We start from the raw sequence: 19,837 nt of genomic DNA, 5'->3' as shown, positions 1-19,837 counted from the left end.
AACCTCAGGGGAGCATCTTCCCTCCCCGTCACCCTACAAACTACCTTTCCCTATCTCCCCGTCCCTAATCTATCCCCTTACAAATCTAAATGACACCCAGCCCTAAACCCCCCTTCCACCTCTCCCGAGCAGCATGCTGCCCCCACTTCCTCATCCTCCCCCTTAAATCTCCTTCCACCCTCCTCACTATCCCTTCCACCCCCCAATCTCTCCCTGTCTTCACCGCACTTATGGAGGCTCAACCAATTCAGGTCCTTGAGCCTGTTGTCCAGACCCCGCGCCTGCACTACCTCCCAGACCACTTCCGAGATGCCCACTACAGGCGCCGGACTCCCTGCCTTTCTGACCTCCTCGTACAGGTGCCTGTGATCTAAACCTACTCGGGCAACATCAACCTCAGGGTGCCCACGCAGCCCCCGAGGACCCGTGTTAGACCACACCATTACGCTTCTCGCCTGATACGAGAAGAAAACTCGCAGGAGGTAACCGGATGGGTGTATCACTGGATGAGCAAGCTCCGTTAACAAGAAAGAAACAAAAATTGCGTCCAGCTTGAGGGGGAAATGTGGTACCCCCCTACCTCCCTCCCCGATGGGACAGAGCATGCGTGCCCTGGCGACCCACTCGCACCTGCCACTCCACATGAACTGAAACACAAGCCTCACTAGAGGCCTCCTCAGACAAGCCGGCAATGGGTAGATGTATGCCAAATACAAAAGAGACGGCAACACATCCACCTTTAGGACCAGGACTTTGCCCATAAAAGACAAATACCTAGCCTTCCACATTGCTAGCTTCCTCTTTACCACGCATGTTCCAGTTTAGCGTCGCTGAGCCGTAGGTCTCAAAATGGACCCCGAGAATCCTCAGGGCCCCCTCACAGAGAGATAACCCCCCGGGCACATCCGTTCTACCACGCCATCTTCCGAAAAACTTGATGGAAGACTTTGCATGGTTCAGAACTGCTCCCGACGCTCGGGTGAAATCCCCAAAGATGGCAAGGGACCTTGTCAGGCACGAGTCCTTGCACAGCAGCAAGGAAGTGTCGTCGGCGTACTGCGTCCTCTTAACACGCAGCCCACCACTTCCAGGGATCAACAAGCCTTCCACCCCTGTGTCTGCCCTAATGGCAGCCCCCAGAGGCTCCATGTACAGAACGAAGAGGAGAGCCGAGAGTGGGCACCCCTGCCTAACCCCAGACGAGAGGTCAAAAACGTCACCCAAGTGACTATTTACACTAACTCGGCACCCCGCTCCGACATATAATGTACGAATCCATCCTATGAACTTCTCCCCAAATCCTAATCGACCTAACACTCTGAATAAAAATAATCTATTCACGCGATCAAAGGCTTTCGCCTGATCTAGCGCTGCTACCATTAAAGGCAGTCCTCTATCTTCAACCCAAGCGATGGAGTCCCTGATTAACTGTAGGTTCCATCTAATAGAGCGGCCCTCTACCCCGCACGTCTGATCCTCATGGACAACGTAGGGAAGGGCTGTGCGCAACCGGTCTGCTAAAACCTTTGCAAGTAGCTTGTAATCTACACACAGCATGGTCAACGGCCGCCAGTTGCCAAGGTCTGTTACTTCCCCCTTCTTATATAAAAGTGACAGCACACCAACAGCCATTGATCCCCCCGGGACCCCCGTCTCAAGGATGGCCTTCAAGACTTCGAGGACCACTGGTCCAAGTATACCCCAAAACTTGAGATAAAACTCAGCCGGCAGCCCATCCATCCCAGGCACCTTCCCTATTCCCATCCTCCTAAGAGCGCTCTCAACCTCTTCTAGTGAAATCTGGGCCTCCATAACTTCTCTAATGTCCTCCGGCAACCGCCTGGACAAGTGTTCTAAAAACACATTTCCCTGCTCTACATCTATTTCCCTTTCCTTAAATAAACCTTGGAAATGATCAGTTGTCACCCTGACCATATCCTCTGGTTCTCTAACTATACTACCATTTTTTTCCCTAATGCCATGCATTACCTTCCTACTCTGTCTGGCCCTAACCGAATTAAAGAACATAGCAGAACAAGTCTCATTGTGTTCTAGAAAGCCACTATGCGCACGCTCCAGGAAAGCTCGAGCCTTCCGCTCCTGCAACTCCCTGAGCTGCGCCTTTAGGGTAGCGGATCTCTCCCAGTCAAACGACCCGCCGAGGTTGCCTGCCTCGTACTCGAGTTCAATTAACCTTTGGATACGATCCACCTCCCTCCTCTCCTCCCTTTTTTTCCTCTTGCAATACCCTATTATAAAAGCCCTAATCCTCACCTTAACTAATTCCCACCACTCTAACACCCCCTCGCACATGGACCGGAGGCCTTCAAGCCTCCAAAAGAAACCATAAAACCCGTCAACAAAAGCCTGCTCCTCCAGCACATCCCGATCTAACTTCCAGTACCCCCTACCAAAGAGGCAGACTGGCGACCCCACCTGCAGGAGCACCCCGTCGTGATCCGAAAAGAAAACAGGCAACAGCCGCCCAGACAACTTACCCAAAGACCTGGGTACAAAAATATAGTCGAGCCTCCGCTCAACCCCCCTGGAGTTGCGCCATGTAGGACCGGCCATTTTCGGAGTAGTGTGCAGACCACCATCAACCAGACCATGGCAAGCCATTAGCCCGGTAATGGCGCCTGCACTGCTATCCCCCCCTATTCCTAAATCTGTATTAAAATCCCCCCCCATCACTAATTTCCTATTTGTGACACACAGGGGCGTCAGACAGTCCACCATCTCCCTCCTGTCTGCCACCACCTGTGGCCCATACACCACCACTAATCTAAATGTACAATCCCTTATCGTGACATCCACCCCTATAACCCTCCCCTGCATTACCACAAAAGAATCCTCCACTTTTACCTCCCTGTGCCCACACAAAATCCCTACCCCCGATGAGTGCACCCCCCCAATACCCCAAACCGACTCCCCCTTGTCCCACTCCCTCTTAAACCTACTAACATCCCCTCCATCCCTCAGGTGAACCTCCTGTAAAAAACAAAAATCAAACCCCACACCCTCCAAATAACTAAAAACCGCCCTCCTCTTAACAAAATCCCTTAAACCCCTTACATTTAAAGTAACAAAAGTAAAATTAGACCCCATGAAAGAATCAAATAAAAACATGTAATACACTCAAATTCTAAACACAGACAGAAAAAAACAAAAACAGGAGACTCACCCGATGCTCCCCTGCTCCATATCTACCGGTGAAAACACCATCCGTACTCCCGACATCCCCCCCTCTTCCTCCATCTCACCAACCCAGGATGCAGGAATAGTGTTTGGCTCCGGGGTGCCCTGCACCCACACTCCTCCCCCTCCCCAGTGCTGCAGCTGGTTTGTAGAAAAAAAAAAAATCGGGGAGGCTGAGTCCCCAAACAAAATACTCCCCACCTCCTCCTGTACCCAGTCCTGAGTCTTGTTAGGTGTGTCCCCACCCAACAGAAGTTGAGGGCCTGTGGAAACCAGCAGCAACCCAGAGGTTTCTCCCACCCCCATCACTCTCTTGGCCATCCCCTCCCTCTCACTGTCGGCCAATCGCACCCTCCTCTTCATTCTCTTCTTTGGTGATGGCGGCAGTGGAGAGATACCACCCTCCCCCCCGCCAGCTCCTCCACCATACCCCTCATCTCTTCCACCAGGGCACTTTCCCCCCAGTCCACTTGCTCTTCCACCATCTCCTTCTCCAACACTCCTCCCTCGCTTTCTTCTCTCTCATGCTCCTCCACTCGGTTGCCTTCTTCCGCCGCTTTTCCTGGTTCTCCTACTCCTGTGCCTTCTGTTTCCTTCTCTCTTCCATCCGCCGCTTCTTGCTCCTCCTCCTTCCTTGCGGCCTTCCCCTCTGGACCTGTACTCTGGTCATGAGGCGTACTTCCTTCCCCTCCTCTTCTTCCCCCATCCCCCGCTCCTGCTCCCCCCCAGCCGCAGACGCATATGACCTCTGACGAGCCGGGCACCCCCGCCACAGGTGTGCTGACGAGCCACACCCGTGGCACGCCTTAGGCTTGTCACAATCCCTCGCCTCGTGTTCCTCAGATCCACAAAATCTGCATTTTCTTGTGCTGCACGAAGCGAATATGTGGCCGTAGGCCATACAGCGCCTGCAAAATGGGGGCTGACGTGCATAAAACAACGTCCCCCTGTCAGCCCCTAGGGAGAACATAGCAGGAGGATGGAGGTAGCCACCATGTCCCTTTGGGTCCTCCCTGAGGAGGGCCTGGAAGCCTGGGAGTCTTTGAGGTGCCTTGCTGAGGAGACGTTATCCATGTATCTCCCCAGAAAGGCCCTCACCTCTTCGTCCTTAACGTATGGGTTGTAAATGTTGACAGTTACAACCCTAAAGTTGTTCTTCGCAGGCTTGTTATTTCATAGTGGCTCATCGGCCTCTCACCTCCCACTGCTCTTGCCCTTCTCAGGATATCATCGTGTTTCTCCTCTGTATATAGTGCCACGTCGTATGCTCCCTCCAACGAGTTGCCTTGGAAACAAAACACAGGTCCTTCACCGTCAGCTTCAGAATCCCCATCAATATTATCCTTCCAAAAGTTTCCCGTCCTAAAGGCTCCAACTCCTTTTCCTTCCAAGCAAACCGAATCGTGTTGGCCAGCCCAATCCCAGGGACCGACCGTGTTGATGGATTTAGCACCATCTCTGCAAGGAGAATGGCGCTCGTTCTTTTCTCTTCCAAAACAATGAAAAAAGAAAAACCAAAGTGACTGCGCCTATCTGGTACAAACTAACACAGAGACAGGAACAATCACCCACGAATATGGCTGCCTAAATATGGTTCCCAATCAGAGACAACGATAAACACCTGTCTCTGATTGAGAACCACTCTAGGCAACCATAGACTTACCTAGACTACTTCACTAAACCACAATCCCATAACCTACAAAAAAAAACTAGACAAAACACACCACAAAAATACCCATGTCACACCCTGGCCTGACCAAAATAATAAAGAAAACACAAAATACTAAGACCAGGGCGTGACAGAAACCGCAACTGCACCTTGAGAATGAATAACCTAATTAGTAGTGATGCAACACAATGCTACTTCAGATTTGAGATGGTTAGTGAAAAAAAAAAGCTTTACTCTGACAGGTCATTTTCATACCAGAAGTAAAGCCCACTCTCATAACACTACTTTATTTTATTTTTATTGATGACTGTTTTTCTTTCTCCTCTCTACAAGGGCTGACAGCTGAAGTAAACCCTGCCACTGTGAGAGAGGGAGAGAAGGTGACACTAACATGTGAAACAACCTGTACATTGAGTGACCATCCCACTATTGTCTGGTTCAGGGATGGACACTCAGTACACAACACAGAGTTTCTGGCCACCATTGAGGATTCTGGTAGATATCGATGTGCTGTTCAAGGTCAAGATCTTCTCTCCTCTGCTCCAGTGTCTCTTGATGTCCAATGTGAGTTAATACCTGATCTAATTAACATGAGCGCATCATATTATTTGACTCATATTGGAGCAGCTATCTAGGTTCAAAACTCAGCACAAAGGATGTGCTGCTTCTGAAATGTGTTAAGTTAATTGCATTATATTCCAAAGAAAGGTCAATAAAAGGTCTGTTATTATTTTCTGTAAAGATAGTAGGATTTTGAAAGAAGTATGTTGATAACATAGTGTTCTCACATATAACAGACCTTGTCTGTTTGTTGTGAATGTCAATGTGCCTGAAAGCAAATTTGAATTTGCCATGACACACGGCAGTGTCTATTTGCTGAACGTGACTGTGTGTTTGCATTGTGGTTACCTTTAGGGGAAGTTAAGCAGTTTGGGTTAGACTGTTGTCTAACCCAAACTTGCCTAGTTACAGAAAGGTTCAATGAAATAAATAAAACATGTTACTGTAACCCCCTTAAATGCAATATAATATATCAATTGTATGGTAACAGGAAGGGAAATAGCACCAAAAGGCTCAACAGACAAGACATTCTCAACCCAACTTCTGCATTGTGGTTGTGACATGGTTATTATCACACCTCTCCATGGTATTTATTTGCATGGTCATTTGCTGATCAGTCTCTCTGGACACATTCTGCAGGAGGGTGAGTAGTGTTGTTTGTCTCTGTAGAGTTTCATGTTTTCTTTCCTTTAATTGGTGCAACATTGGTGCACAGTGATGTTCAATCTATCTGTTTAGTGAGAATTTAAAGACAGAATGACTACATGATCTAGAATGTGAGAAAACTCTTCCGAGACAGATAAATATTACACCTGTTTTAAGTGAAAACGCTGTTGGAGCTTGTTTCATGATTGACTTTGCTATTAAGTTAAGCAATTCCCTCCCCAATAGAACCCTGTGGTGTTTTTTATTGAAGTGTTGCAGTTGCTGCAATGTGGCTCTTTGAAACAACCAGTGTGATAATGGTGATTACTCTCACGTCGCCAGGTAACCATATTTTTGCTTTGATGCTCTATCATAATGTGGATGTCAACACTGACTTATGATTAATAATTGAGATATGAAATATGTACTACTACTATGTATTGCTCATAGGAGATAAACAGGGAAATACTGCAGAGGGAAGAGGGGATTTGTTATATTGTCATTATTGTGTTACCTTGATAGTGAAATGTACAGTACCAGTCAAATGTTAGGACACACCTACTCATTCAAGGGTTTTTCTTTATTTTTACTATAACACATATGGATTCATGTAGTAACCAAAAAGTGTTAAACAAATCAAAATGTATTTTATATTTGAGATTCTTCAAATTAGACACCCTTTCTTTGCCTTGATGACAGCTTTGCAAACTCTTGGCATTCTCTCAACCAGCTTCATGAAGTAGTCACCTGGAATGCATTTTAATGAACAGGTGTGCCTTGTTAAAGGTTAATTTGTAGAATTTCTTTCCTTAATGCATTTGATTCAATCAGTTGTGTTGTGACAAGGTAGGGTGTATCCAGACAATATCCCTATTTGGTAAAATATAAAGTCCATATTATGGCGAGAACAAATCAAATAAGCAAAGAGAAACGACAGTCCATCATTACGGACAAAAATGAAATAGTCAATATGGACAATTTCAAGAACTTTGAAAGTTTCTTCAAGTGCAGTTGCAAAAATCATCAAGCACTATGACGAAACTGGCTCTCATGAGAACTGCCACAGGAAAGGAAGACCCAGAGTTACATCTGCTGCATAAGATAAGTTCATTAGAGTTAACTGCACCTCAGATTGAAGCCCGAGTAAATGCTTCACAGAGGTCAAGTAACAGACATCTCAACATCAACTGTTCAGAGGAGACTGCGTGAATCAGGCCTTCATGGTCAAATTGCTGAAAAGAAACCACTACTTAAGGACACCGATAAGAAAAAGAAACTTGCTTGGGCCAAGAAACACGAGCAATGGACATTAGACCAGTGGAAATCTGTCCTTTGGTCTGATGAGTCCAAATTTGAAAATGTTGGTTCCAACCGCCATGTCTTTGTGAGACGCAGAGTAGGTGAACGGATAATCTCTGCATGTGTGGTTCCCATTGTAAAGCATGGATGAGGAGGTGTGGGGGTGCTTTGCTGGTGACACTGTCAGTGATTTATTTAGAATTCAAGGCACACTTAACTAGCAGGTCTAACACAGCATTCTGCAGCGATACGCCATCCCATCTGGTTCGCGCATAGTTGGTCTATCATTTGTTTTTCAACTGGACAATGACCAAAACAAGCTGTGTAAGGGCTATTTGACGAAGGAGAGTGACGGAGTGTTGCATCAGATGACCTGGCTGCCACAATCACCCGACCTCAAACCAATTGAGATGGTTTAGGATGAGTTGGACCGCAGAGTGAAGGAAAAGCAGCGAACAAGTGCTCAGCATGTGGGAACTCCTTCAGGACTGCATTCCTCATAAAGCTTGTTGATGGAATGCCAAGAGTGTGCAAAGCTGTCATCAAGGCAAAGGGTGGCTACTTTGAAGAATATAAAATATATTTGTTTTAAAACTTTTTGGGTTACTACAGGATTCCATATGTGTTTTTTAATAGTTTTGATGTCTTCACTATTATTCTACAATGTAGAAAATAGTACAAATAAAGAGAAACCCTTGAATGAGTAGGTGTGTCTAAACTTTGACTGGTACTGTATATTTCTCAAATGACAGGGTTGGGGGGTAACTGATTATATTAACAGGACAATGATCACATTTAATCAGTTACATGTAATCTGATACATGTTTTTATGTTATCAGTTACGTTACCAGCTAAAATATTGTAATAATATTACAGATGGTTTAAAAAAAAAGAAGGATTTTTGCGGAAAAAACAACATTGTGACATCTTTCTGTTTTCTAATGACATTCAATTCAGCATTGAAATAATGGAGAACTTTAAGTCTGACCACAAGTCAGGGACCACTATGGTGACGCACCAAATGCGCTTGAGGGATTCTTTTTGCCTCTGCTAATGCCTTTTAAGGGGAAAGTCATTCAAAAGTAGTCCGATTATGTTCCTGAGTTTTGGTAATCCAAAGGTTATGTCACTGATAACATTTTGGCACAGGTAACTAGTAACTGTACCAGATTCTATTTAGAAAGTAACCTACCCAACCGTGTCAAATTATAAGCCTCAAAGGGAAGGAAAATCTTATCTGAGATTACAGAGCAACTCACTCTTCTAATGAACAAAATACAGAAGTGACTGATTAACATATCTGTAGGAAGGCCACACACAGGAATGCTATATTTTCCTATACCTTTAAATGGCAAATTGGCACTGTATCTATCAGTGTTGTAGATACATGTGATAACATGAACTCTTTTTTTGTTTTGTTGTTGTTTTTTAAAGGTGATTGTGAGAGAGAATGGAAGGTGACTTTCAACGATACAGATCCGTGTGCCTTAAAAGGGTCATCAGTGGTGTTTGGATGCAGTTATGACTACCCCTCATACCAGACTGTAACAAATACCTTCTGGAAGTTCAAGACTCAAAATGCTGACACAAATTTCTATGAGGCCCAGCAATACAGAGACCGTGTAGAATACCTTGGAAATGAACAACACAACTGCACCTTGAGAATGAATAACCTAATTAGTAGTGATGCAAATTCCTATTACTTCAGATTTAAGACAGTTAATAATGCATGGAGCAGTAAAACATCAGTTTCACTAACTCTGACAGGTAATTTTGATACCAGAAGTAAAGCCCACTCTCATGACTCTACAAAACATTTTCAGTAGTTATTGTTTTTCTCCTCTCTACAAGGGCTGACAGCTGAAGTAAACCCTGCCACTGTGAGAGAGGGAGAGAAGGTGACACTAACATGTGAAACAACCTGTACACTGAGTGACCATCCCACTATTGTCTGGTTCAGGGATAGACACTCAGTATCAAAAACAGAGTTTCAGGCAAATAGTGAGGATTCTGGTATATACCGATGTGCTGTTCAAGGTCAATATAATCTCTCCTCTGCTCCAGTGTCTCTTGATGTCCAATGTGAGTTAATACCTGATCTAATTAACATGATCACATTATATTCATGTATGCATTTTAGCTTAAGGCTGTAACATAACAACGTGGAAAAAGTCAAGGGGTCTGAGTACTTTCCGAATGCACTGTACATTCAAAGCTCTGCATCAAGGATGCGCTGCCTCTGAATGGTGTTCATTTAATTTCATTATATTCATAAGAAAGCTAAAAGATAAGGTTTATTTCCGATAAAATAATAGGATGAATTTTGAAAGACGGATGTACAGTTGAAGTAGGAGGTTTACATACACCTTAACAAGAAATTTGTTGAGTGGTTGAAAACGAGTTTTAATAATGACTCCAACCTAAGTGCATGTAAACTTCTGGCTTCAACTGTAGATAGCATAGTGTTTTCACATACAACATCCCTTGATCGTTTGATGTGAATGTCAATGTGCTTGATAACAAATTTGCCGTGACACAAGGCAATGTCTATTTCCTGACCGTGGCTGTGTGTTTGCATTGTGATTACTTGAAGAGGAAGTTGAGCAGTTTGAGGATGATGTTCATGCTGGTAGGGTATGGTGAGAGCAAATAACACAATGATGGCTACTAACAAAATGCAAAACTGTTCTGAGAACGTTAATAAATATATTCTGACCCATTATATTTACTGGAACCACCAATTGGGATGAAAGTTCAGTCTTTTGGTTTTGTGAAGTGCACAGACAACCAAATGTGTGGTGAGAGGTACTGTAGTAGTGTTGTGGTTCTATACAGAGAAATATGTTCAGCATCATATAAACACTTGTAACCTTACTCCCTCTCCTACAGATGCTCCAAAGAATGTCACATTGTCGGTGCATCCATCTGGAGATGTTACTAAGGGTATCTCAGTTACTCTTTACTGCAGCTGCAGTGCAAACCCCCCCGTGTTGGACTACATCCTGTATAAGGAGAGTGGACAGAGCTTCACCACTGTGGCTGGGTGGCAGACTCACACCTTTTCTAACATCCAGCCAGAGGACAGTGGATGGTACTACTGTAATGCCAGCAACAGTATCAACACAGTCAGATCTAATCTAACTGCCCTCAATGTTCAATGTGAGTATTGGCAGTTTAATTCGGTGCTAACGAACAGAAGGCCAACGAGTCACTTTGTGATGCCAGCACCTTTTGGATGCAATGTATGCCTTGCTGAGGCTGTGTGAAAGAAAAAAGGCTGTTTTCCACTGATGTACTCGCAGCTATTTGTTTCCACTTGCAGACCCTCCTGAGGACACCTCTGTGTCAGTCAGTCCCTCTGGTCCAGTGGTAGAGGGAAGCTTTGTGAATCTGACCTGTAGCAGCCATGCTAACCCAGCAGTGAGCTACACCTGGTACAGAGTCAATGGGAAAAGCCCTATCCAGTCAGGGACTCAGTTGATACTTGAGAAGGTCTCTCCTGCTAACTCAGGGAGGTATTACTGTAAGGCACAGAACAAACATGGAGCCCTCAACTCATCACTCCTGTTTCTTGATGTTCTGTGTAAGTTAACTGTACATGCTATGTGAGGATGGCAGTTTTATATGCAAAGTTGTGTTTGCTTTCTTTATAGGGAAGCAGGTTGTTAAAACTGTGTGGGTGCAGTATCTTGGAGCGTAATATCCAAGATATTGCAACAGTTTTTCACTACAATGTAAGCATAACAGATCTGCAGAGTTGGGGTAAATCCCAATTAAATTCCTTTCAGTTGAATTGGACATGGAATGTACCATAGGAAAGCAATGCAATCTCAGTCTCACCTGGCATGAATGTAGATGAACTTGACACCAACCCTGTTGGCCAGGACTGTTTGTGTTTGGATTAATCGTTACTAAATATGGAGCAGATATCAAAAGCTAAATTGTTCCATTTTTTTCTGCTTATTTTAGATCCCCCAAGGAACACCTTGGTATCAATCAGTCTCTCTGTCCCACTGTTAGAGGGAAGTTCTGTGAACCTGACCTGCAGCAGCCACGCCAACCCAGCAGTGGAGAACTACACCTGGTTTAAGAAGGATGGAACAGACACCTCACAGACAGGGTCAGGAGAGGTGTTGGCATTGACCTCTCTAACCTCCTCTGACAGTGGACAGTACTTCTGTGAGGCCAGGAACAGAGAAGGGGCTCACAAGTCTACCGAGGTGTCTCTGATCATACAGGGTGCTAATCATGGTGAGTGTAGAGGGAAATGTCCTGTTCTCCTGAATCAATATGTTCTAAATGGGAATTCCCTTGAATGTATTTTTTTCATGTACTGTACCCTGCGTCATTTTCAGCTACTTTCCAAATAGCAGTTTACATTGGTTCCGCGGCCACAGTTTTCACGGTGATCGTACTTCTTGTGTTCTTGTGGATGTGGTAAGTCTAGAAACATCATAATGCATAAGTATGATGGCCTTGTGGTACCTATTTGTCCCACCAAAGAAATGTGGTTTCTTTGACAGGAAGATCCCGTTCAAATTATGTCAAAGGACTGCTGTGGACATAGAGGTGAGTGGAACACAGCATATACACTCTAATTCACAATGCCAATAGCATTTCAGTGCAATAGTGTTATATGAAGGTTTGAACACAGTAAGAGTTCATGGTATTTGAACAACATTCAAGCACCAGCTTCCATTCTTCCCCAGTAACATGATACATAGTTTAACCAAAAGATGAAGGTATGTTGAGGAGTCAATATTTCTAACGTTTGGTCTTTTTTTGACTGATTGCATCTTTCAGGACGATCAAAACTCAGTCTTATCCAGAAAAAGGACCAGTAATGACCCAGCCACACAGGGAACTAGAACAGAGGAACAGGAAAATGCCCTCTATGACAACGTTCAACTGCCTCCCTCTCACACCCACCACCAAGACAGTTCTCTGTACTCTGTGGTCGAGCCACCAGCTCTGCAGAACCCTCCTGAACCTCATTACGCTACCTTTGACTTCCAGCTGTTCCGCAGCTCCATCGACGAGGCCCAATTCTCCCGATGCCATAAAGAGGATGATGTTGTATACTCCACAGTGAAAGCCATAAAGGCCAACGTGACAGACGACATCCAGTACGCCAGCATCCATTTCCCCCTCCCCAGTCCTACTGCCAGGTAAGAGTGAACTCACTATCAGTTCAGTCCTTTTCCATATAACCTATTTCTGGAAGTCTGTTTATTTGAAATGTTTGAATATACTCATACAACAACTCTATTTGCTTTTTGCAGGCTGGAAGAAAGTTTAGAGGTGGACCATTCTGTTATCTACTCCACTGTTGCCAAACCAGAAGCCTGAAAATATATTTTCATAATGTTGAATAAACTAAGCTGCATTGGAACGCAAGTTAAGATATGTAAAGTGTGCAATTAATAAGTCATTATGGTAATAGAGTTACAGTGCCTTCGGAAAGAATTCAGACCCCTTGACTTTTTCCACATTTTGTTATGTTATAGACGTTATTCTAAAATGGACTAAATACATACAAATTCTCAGCAATCTACACACAATACCCCATAATGACAAAGCAAAAACAGGTTTATAGAAATGTCTGCAAATGTATTAAATATTTAAAAAACAGAAACACCTTATTTACATAAGTATTCAAACCCTTTGCTATGAGACTCGAATTTGAGCTCAGGTACATCCTGTTTCCATTGATCATCCTTGAGATGTTTCTACAAATTGATTTCTACAACTTCACCTATGGTAAATTCAATTGATTGGACATGATTTGGAAAAGCACATTTTAATCCATTTTAGAATAAGGCTGTAACGTAACAAAATGTGGAAAATATTTTCCGAAGGCATTGTATATGTCTTGTACTGTACTTGTAATATACAGTATGTGTCTCAGGTGTGTCCATGAGCGTCCATTGCTTGTGCATGCTTCTATCTTGTTAAGACCTCTTAAGGATCGGACCCTTTTTTTAAATTTTCATCTGAAATGACATACACAAATCTAACTGCCTGTAGCTTAGGACCTGAAGCAAGGATATGCATAGTCTTGATACCATTTGAAAGGAAACACTTTGCAGTTTGTGGAAATGTGAAATTAATGTAGGAGAATATAACACTTTAGAAAGACCATTATCGGACTTAGGACTCTAGGCGCAATTAAGATTTTGGCCACTAGATGGCAGAAGTGTATGTGCAAAGTTTTAGACTGATCCAATGAATCATTGCATTCCTGTTCAAAATGTTAAAATGTCTGCCCAAATATGCCTAATTGGTCAATATATACATGTTAAGGTAGATAGCTGTGTACACTTTAAACAATAGCATGGCATGCTTTCACTGTAATAGCTACTGTAAATTGGACAGTGCAATTAGATTAACATTAATTTAAGCTTTCTGCCCATATAAAATATGTCTGTCTGGGAAATGTTCTTGTTACTTACAAAGTCATGCTAATCACATTAGCGCACATTAGCTCAACCGTCCCGAGGGTGGGACACCGACCTGTAGAGATCTTTATTAACCCACTGAAGACACTCCTCCTTCTTTCCAATCCTTACATTGTATGGCTCTACAAGAAGCTAATAAAGAGGGTAACAGGATACCAAACATTTATTACTCTCTTAAGAGAATCTGTCCTCACCTCCTGGCCTCAACCCCTCTTTCATCTAATACACAGATGTCCATCTGTCTTTCCTGTATCAACACGTCACTCTCCTCTCCTCCATCAAACATATTCCATAGCCTTCTGGCTTCCCACAGAGAACCCTTAACTTTCTCCTTTGATTCTATGCTTTTTCTCTATCATTTATTTAATATCTCAATGTTCAAATTGTCAAACCCAACAACATCAATGCCCAGACAACCACCACTACAAACACAACAACATATGTGTCATGTGTAGGAGGAGGAGGAGGAGAGCAGGAGAGTCAAATGGAGTGTAAAATGGAGTCTTTTAATAAAGTCCACGGAGTATGCTCCATAACACTCTATGTACATAAACACTAAACATGGGTACGAGGACCCGACGCGCACCTATACAACAATCACACTACACTGACAATAAAACAATCTCTGACAAAGACATGAGGGGAAACAGAGGGTTAAATACACAACAGATAATGAATGGGATTGAAAACAGGTGTGTGGGAAGACAAGACAAAACCAATGGAAAATGAAAAAAGGATCAATGATGGCTAGAAGACCGGTGACGTCGAACGCCGAGCACCGCCCGAACAAGGAGAGGCAACGACTTCGGCAGAAGTCGTGACAATATGGATAGACATTCCAGTGTATTTCCATTTAAAACAGGAATAGAGAAATAATATGATGTGCCCCGTCCTGTTATCTGTCTGGTATGTCTTATTGGGCTTTCCGCTGGAGTGTGGGCAGTACTACAGCAGTATAACATCATTGAGCTGCCCTCAACAACATCACCAGTGGGACTGAGGGACACTGCAATTAGACAAGAGATGTGTACACAATTTTTTTAACCAGGCAAGTCAGTTAAGAACAAATTCTTATTTAAAATGATGGCCTACGCCAACTGTGCGACTTACAATTACAGCCTGGATTTGAACCAGAGACTGTAGTGACACCTTTTGCAATGAGATGCAGCGCCTTAGACCACTACGCCACTCAGAAGCCTATTACAAATTATACACAGGTTCTTCAAGTTTGGGTTGAGTGGCAAAATAAAGAAGTCAACAACAGGTTGCAAGTTCAAAAAATGATATTCTCCTTCATTAGTGAATACAAACTGGATTACTGAGACCCTCTCAGCCTTGTCAAAAAGAAGGTCATAACAGTACATAATTAATAAAACCAACAAACTAAACAACCAAAAATACAGGTTCTGGTGCAGTCGAGGGGATATCAAACAAAATATTAATTCAACTTCAATTCAAGATAAATAAACAAGATTCTCTCAAACTTAGTCAGATAGTTACAAACTAAACCGGTCACATGGCCACTTCCCTTTTTTTTACAAGCACCTTCCCCCAGCGGCTGCACCTCAAACAAAAAAAGCAACTGTCGTCCAATGAAATTTCAGGATCAATCATTCAGTTAATAAATATCTGGATGGGACAAATGTTGGGTTGGCTGATTACAGCTGTACAGAACCTTTGGGAAGAATTAAACTTGGTTAAAGCTTCTCTAGTGTCTGTGGGTTATTTACTCTGAAAAATAAAAACCAAACAATGTGAATCAGAGGCGGTGGGTGGTCACCCAAAGGATGATTCCATACTGACAGTCAAGACCATGTGACTTCCTGCTACAATTCCGCAACTTTTGCATACAGTCGTTGTTGTCGTAGGACATGCCACCATACCATCAGGATTTAAAGTACAATAACTTCTTAATTACAAGAGAGCTCTCAATGTTGTTGCCAACTGCTGGTACTGTACATACAGATATCAATATCACTGTCACTATTACTCAGAGAGTCTTTCAGGAAGTTAATGAGAAAATTGGTAAATATTGACAAACTTTCTGAGGAAGTGTAAGGACACTATGAGAGTCTCTCTGAATCATGTGATAATACTGAAACGAGGAAGCAATGGCTCCTCTCAGAGTGACTCAGAAATGATGATGACATTAACATTCACAGAGATCAGGCTTGTGGTCAGACCTAATTTCTGTGAAGACAAGCTGGAAGCTGACCACAACTTCAACAGCTCTCCTATTCTCATAGGTCAAATAGTTACACACTAAATGTACAGTACCAGTCAAAAGTTTGGGCACACCTATTCATTCAAGGGTTTTTCTTTATGTTTACTATTTTCTACATTGTAGAATAATAGTGAAAACATCAACACTATGAAATAACACATATGGAAACATAAACATATATTTTATATTTGAGATTCTTCAAAGTAGCCAGCCTTGATGACAGCTTTGCACACTCTTGGCATTTTCTCAACCAGCTTCATGAGGTAGTCACCTGGAATGCATTTCAATTAACAGGTGTGCATTGTTAAAAGTTAATTTGGGAATTTATTTCCTTCTTAATGCGTTTGAGCCAATCAGTTGTGTTGTGACAAGGTAGGGGTGGTACAGAAGATAGCCCTATTTGGTAAAAGACCAAGTCCATATTATGGCAAGAACAGCTGAAATAAGCAAAGAGAAATGACAGTCCATCATTACTTTAAGACATGAAGGTCAGTCAATCTAGAAAATTTCAAGAACTTTGAAAGTTTCTTCAAGTGCAGTCGCAAAAACCATCGAGCACTATGATGAAACTGGCTCTCATGAGGACCGCCGCAGGGAAGGAAGACCCAGAGTTACCTCTTCTGCAGAGGATAAGTTAATTAGAGCTACCAGTCTCCGAAATTGCAACCCAAATAAATGTTTCACAGAGTTCAAGTAACAGACACATCTCAACATCAACTGTTAATGAGCGAGCTAGGACCGACGACAGAATTCAGAACATTGGCAGTATACATATCTCCCTTGCATATTCCATCATTTATGCAGCAGCATACAATACATTTTTGGACTTACCTTGTTGTGCTGTGCTCACTTGAACAGGAACATGGCACGGCGGTCCTTCGTGGGCAAATTTTGCCTTCAAACTTTGTCATCAAAGTCTGACATTCTCTGGATTTATGGTGCTTTCAAGACAACTGTGTATGTAGTTCTGTCCTTGAGCTCTTCTTGTCTATTAATGTTAATGTATTATGTCATGTTTCAGGTTTTTTGTGGACCCCAGGAAGAGTAGCTGCTGCTTTTGCAACAGCTAATGGAAATCCTAATAAAAAAAACAAAATTCCAACTAGGAACTCAACAACAACTAAAAAGATGAATCATGATGATGTCAGTGATCTTCGGGTCGTAGCTCTAAAAAGAGGCCTGAGTTCCGGATTTACAATTCCGAGTTGTATGAAAGTTCAAAACGTATTTTCCCAATTGTAGCTTGTTTTCCCCCGAGTTCCGAGTTGTCTTGAACTCACTAAAGTCAGATTTTGTAGTTCCAAGTTAACAGTTGTTTTGAGCGCGGAAAAAATCATGCTTCATTGACAGCATGGCCAATGTTGAAAGTTTATCTTTTAAACTAGGAAAAGAGACCCTTAATCTTAGACTTGGGACCACACAGCCTCTTCACTGAATAGCAGACTAATGATTGATTTGCAATGCTTGCAGTTAGCCACTGATTGCTTCCAAACCACTCATTGTTGAATTGATCAATGAGCACAGATACGTTTTATCTATAATTGACCTTCATATGACAAGGATGGAAAAGGATTTGCCAGTAGATTGTCGACTTGATTCATGATGATAACTGCTTATCTAGCTTGCTAGCTAAGATTTTGAAAGTATAATGTTGACATGATCAGTCCAATCAAAGCTACGGTAGATATAACGTGATTTAAAGTAATTTCGTCTGTGGCCAATGTGTTTTTTAACTTAAATTTTACTGTTATTTTACCAGGTAAGTTGACTGAGAACACATTCTCATTTACAGCAACGACCTGGGAGGAAGAATGAGCCAATTGTTAGCTGGGGATGATTAGGTGACTGTGATGGAATGAGGGACAGCTTGGGAATTTAGCCAGGACACCGGGGTTAACACCTCTACTCTTACAATAAGTGCCATGGGATCTTTAGTGACCACAGAGTCAGGACACCCGTTTAACTTCCTATCCGAAAGACGGCACACTGCACAATGACCTTGAGCCTTCTTGGATGGGCACTTCTAATGTAAATCTATGGCAGCACCCAAGGGGAATGAATTTTAGAGCTCTCCCCTGTAGATTTTGTGGTGACGTAGTGTCCCCATGAGTGACAGAACACTTAGCCAATCACGGCGCAACTAGAGAACATTACCAACCCCTATGCTCTGTATTTTCTGCTGCCTGTCCCACCACCACAGAAAGCACAGAGCTAGGCCGAAAAACACCTACATTTTGGAGCTGCCTTACTTAGAAAGCAAAAAGGAGACTATGTTTGTATGAGGCTTTATTAACTCAATGCGGCTTTATTAAATCGCCACTGGTCAGTTGCTATCTACATATAATCATTGACCACAAGGCATATTTACACAAAATACTTAAAAAAAACAAAAACATATAATAAGCACTGTGGTCTTACCTGCCACTAGCAGGGTTACTCCAGGCTGTCCAGGAGACTCCTCCACTGGGTGGTTGGTGATAAAATAGAAGACATATGTCCCACTATCAGACCTCCTCAGATCAGAGATCCTCAGGGAGCAGTTCCTGGTACTCCATTCTGCCCTGGGAGGCTGGCTCAGGGAAGATGCCTTGGCTATGGTACACGTATCTGGGGGTGATGCAGCGGCTCTGGTCCCGGCACCACATCTCAGACAGCACCCTGTAGGGCTGAGGGTAGCCGTAGGAGCAGAGGAGAACCACAGACAAGACGGCCACGGCACACAGTAGAGCGGAGGGAACACACACAGCAGCCTGGGATACAATACTTGGTATGTCTATTCACATACCATACTAAAAGTGTGCTCCGTATAATAATGATGAATATGATGTCAGTCTTACCTTGCAGGATAAGTGAGAGCAGCCTCCTCCAGCCAGTCTGGAAGACTCCCAAAGCCATCTCTGACGCTCCCCCACAACATTATAAGCCTGCAACAAAAAGCCAAGGCACTGTTGCTGGCTTATAATGTCACTGCCACTAAACAAGCCAGAGCCTGTTTTTGGTTCTGTCTATTGAGACCTTGTTTACAATGAGCATCCATTATATGCAGATCTATGCCTTTACCTCTGACCGTTCTGCCTACAGACCTGTCTAGTTCTAATCATATCCCAACCCCCTGTTTGTGTAACAGTTGTTAAAGTACTATGTCAATTTCTCCAGGTTCATATATCAATATGTTGTGTTGATTTGTTATGCATGCCTGCATCCTGGGAGAAGGGGAGTGTGTACTTACGTTTTGCCCGGCGTGCTCAAATCATTTTGATGCACTGAGAGAGTTAGGCACGCTTTTTCTGTCTTCAGAAAAGTTTGATTAAGTACAAAGTCATACACAATGTTTTGTTCATGAATAATGATGTATATTTAGAGGTTACTCATAAGTGGATGGTATTGTTAAGATGCACTTGTAATTGTACTTTTTTAGGATGATGTCAATATTCTGAATTCAACATGTGGTTAATAGCTAGCTAAGGTATTAGCAGGCTATTGTTTGTGTGAACGATGGCTAGCTCCTCGAATGATCCCAATCCCTCCTATTGTGCATCTGTTGTAGAAAGAGGCAACGATTCTCAGAACATATGTGCTCTACAAATGTTTTATTCCTTTTGGATGCAGATGCAGGATGCAGAGAGTCAGTTCTGCTTGATTAAAACTACCTGATCTCCAAAGTCCACGTTTATAGTCTCTATCAACCACACACAACGCAGAGTTACAGCGGTGCAGTATAGCACCGGCTACATTTTCACCCTATTGTTTAGACAATAATGTTGCAAGGTCCATTTAAGCTCC

At 43.1% G+C, this 19,837-nt stretch overlaps 1 protein-coding gene across 1 annotated transcript; it reads left to right on the top strand.

Moving 5' to 3' along the window:
* Positions 1 to 6,037: 6,037 nt before the first annotated feature.
* Positions 6,038 to 12,769, top strand: LOC109901828 (B-cell receptor CD22). The gene is made up of 11 exons (XM_031787086.1): positions 6,038 to 6,071; positions 6,345 to 6,415; positions 8,807 to 9,139; positions 9,224 to 9,454; positions 10,262 to 10,531; positions 10,695 to 10,955; positions 11,342 to 11,623; positions 11,728 to 11,809; positions 11,896 to 11,941; positions 12,176 to 12,540; positions 12,655 to 12,769. Exons 2-11 carry the CDS (start codon positions 6,361 to 6,363, stop codon positions 12,719 to 12,721), a joined length of 1,992 nt encoding a protein of 663 aa, XP_031642946.1. The 5' UTR covers positions 6,038 to 6,071; positions 6,345 to 6,360; the 3' UTR covers positions 12,722 to 12,769.
* The last annotated feature ends 7,068 nt before the right edge of the window (positions 12,770 to 19,837 follow it).

Source organism: Oncorhynchus kisutch, linkage group LG13, assembly GCF_002021735.2.
Source record: "Oncorhynchus kisutch isolate 150728-3 linkage group LG13, Okis_V2, whole genome shotgun sequence".
NCBI classification, from domain to species: domain Eukaryota; kingdom Metazoa; phylum Chordata; class Actinopteri; order Salmoniformes; family Salmonidae; genus Oncorhynchus; species Oncorhynchus kisutch.
Note: the sequence above shows the minus strand (reverse complement) of the source record. Positions and strands in the feature narration are given on the sequence as shown.